Source organism: Gavialis gangeticus, unplaced genomic scaffold (assembly GCF_001723915.1).
Source record: "Gavialis gangeticus isolate Ggan-Ray unplaced genomic scaffold, GavGan_comp1, whole genome shotgun sequence".
NCBI lineage: Eukaryota > Metazoa > Chordata > Crocodylia > Gavialidae > Gavialis > Gavialis gangeticus.
Genome location: NW_017729011.1, coordinates 1,029,408 through 1,030,938, shown reverse-complemented (window position 1 = coordinate 1,030,938; position 1,531 = coordinate 1,029,408). Strand labels below are relative to the sequence as shown.

General features: G+C 51.5%; 1 protein-coding gene across 4 annotated transcripts in view; it reads left to right on the top strand.

Moving 5' to 3' along the window:
• The window catches only part of DNAH1 (dynein axonemal heavy chain 1), a 192,572-nt gene that overhangs the window by 95,089 nt on the left and 95,952 nt on the right, over window positions 1-1,531 (top strand). For all 4 annotated transcript variants that reach the window (XM_019510343.1, XM_019510342.1, XM_019510344.1 and 1 more), the window contains one exon: window positions 624-797. In XM_019510343.1, the coding sequence (XP_019365888.1) occupies window positions 624-797 (174 nt within the window). The remainder of the gene's footprint in view (window positions 1-623; window positions 798-1,531) is intronic.

The following is a 1,531-nucleotide window of genomic DNA, read 5'->3' as shown; positions in this document are numbered from 1 at the left end:
AGGAGTGAGGGGCATTGGCAGGGTCAGGGGGCTGCTAGTAAGGAGTGAGGGGCACTGGCATAGCTGAGGGAGGCCAGGGGATTATGCACCCTAAGTGAGGGGCACTGGCAGGGCTGGGGGTGGGGCTGTGGCTTGGGAGTGAGGGGCATTAGGGGCATGGGGGACTGTGGGCTGGGAGTGTGGGGCAATGGCAGTGCCAGGGGGCTGTGGGTTGTGAGTGGGGGACACCAGCATAGCCCAAGGGAGCAAGGGACCGTAGGTTGTGAGTGAGGGGCACCAGCATAGCCCAAGGGGCATGGGGCTGTGGGTTGGGAGTGAGGGGCAGCAACAGAGACGGGGCTGTAGGTAGGCAGTGAAGTGTTCCCCTGACAGGTGTCCTTTTTGTTTTTTTGAACTGGAAAGAGGTAACTCTGCAGCTGGCTGCCATGCAGCCCAGGCCAGCTGTGGTGTGCTGAACAAATGGCTTTATATGCCATGCTCTGGAATGCATGCCAGGGGTTGCCAACCCCTGCTGTAGAACATACATGTAGCTAGTGTGTGAAGCACTGGGATGCATAGAAAATATTTTCTGGCTCAGTCTTGGCATTCACCTGTCCATTGCCTCTCTCTGGAATATTTCTCAGGTACTTTTAAGAAGCTGGTGGACATTAACTTTGTCTGTGCCATGGGACCCCCTGGTGGAGGAAGGAATGCCATCACCCCACGCCTAACTCGCCATTTCAGCTATCTCTCCTTCACAGAAATGGAGGACAGCAGCAAAAAGACAATCTTCTCCACCATCCTTGGCAGCTGGATGTGTAAGTTATAAGGACACAAGCCTTCTCCTCATGACTTCACCAGTCCTCCTTTCCACCCAGGGTTAAGAATCAAGCTAAATATGTGATCATGCAGAGTCAGAACCTGGAATATTAATTGAAAGTACTTCTAAGAAGTTATCAGTTGATTCTTAGTTTCTAGGAGCACATCAATCATGCAATCTAAAGGCCATGGAGATGTGCCAGTTACAGCAATCTTGGATGAACCAAATGTATTTACCCTGAATTCAAGATGACCCTAAATTTAAGACAACCTCCCAATGATTAGATTCTGTACATAGAAGATTTATACATTTATTGTACTGTATTTACTCAAATCCAAGACAGTTTTTTCCCCCCAATCAGCATAGGCAAAAAAAAAAGACTTATTTTCAATTTGAGTACTTGCCGAAGATAGATGGCAGCTCAGCTCTGGCTTCTGTCATGACCAGAGCTGGCTCTGGCTTCTGCCATGGCTTTGGGGCTGAAACCAGAGCTGAGCCACCACCTACCCCAGGCTGGAATGGCTTGTTTGGCGGAGGAGGGTGCATGTGGCTGAGAGATTGCAGGAGAGACAATGGGGGAGGGGGGGAAATCTGTAGCTTGCCCTACCCCAACCCCCCACATTCCCCAACTGTTGTTCCCCACACTACTGGACCTCCCCACCCAGCTGCCCCGTCTTCCCTTACCTTCTTCTCTGGCTCCAGTCCCTCCAACTCCCTGCCTGCCCCCCTGTA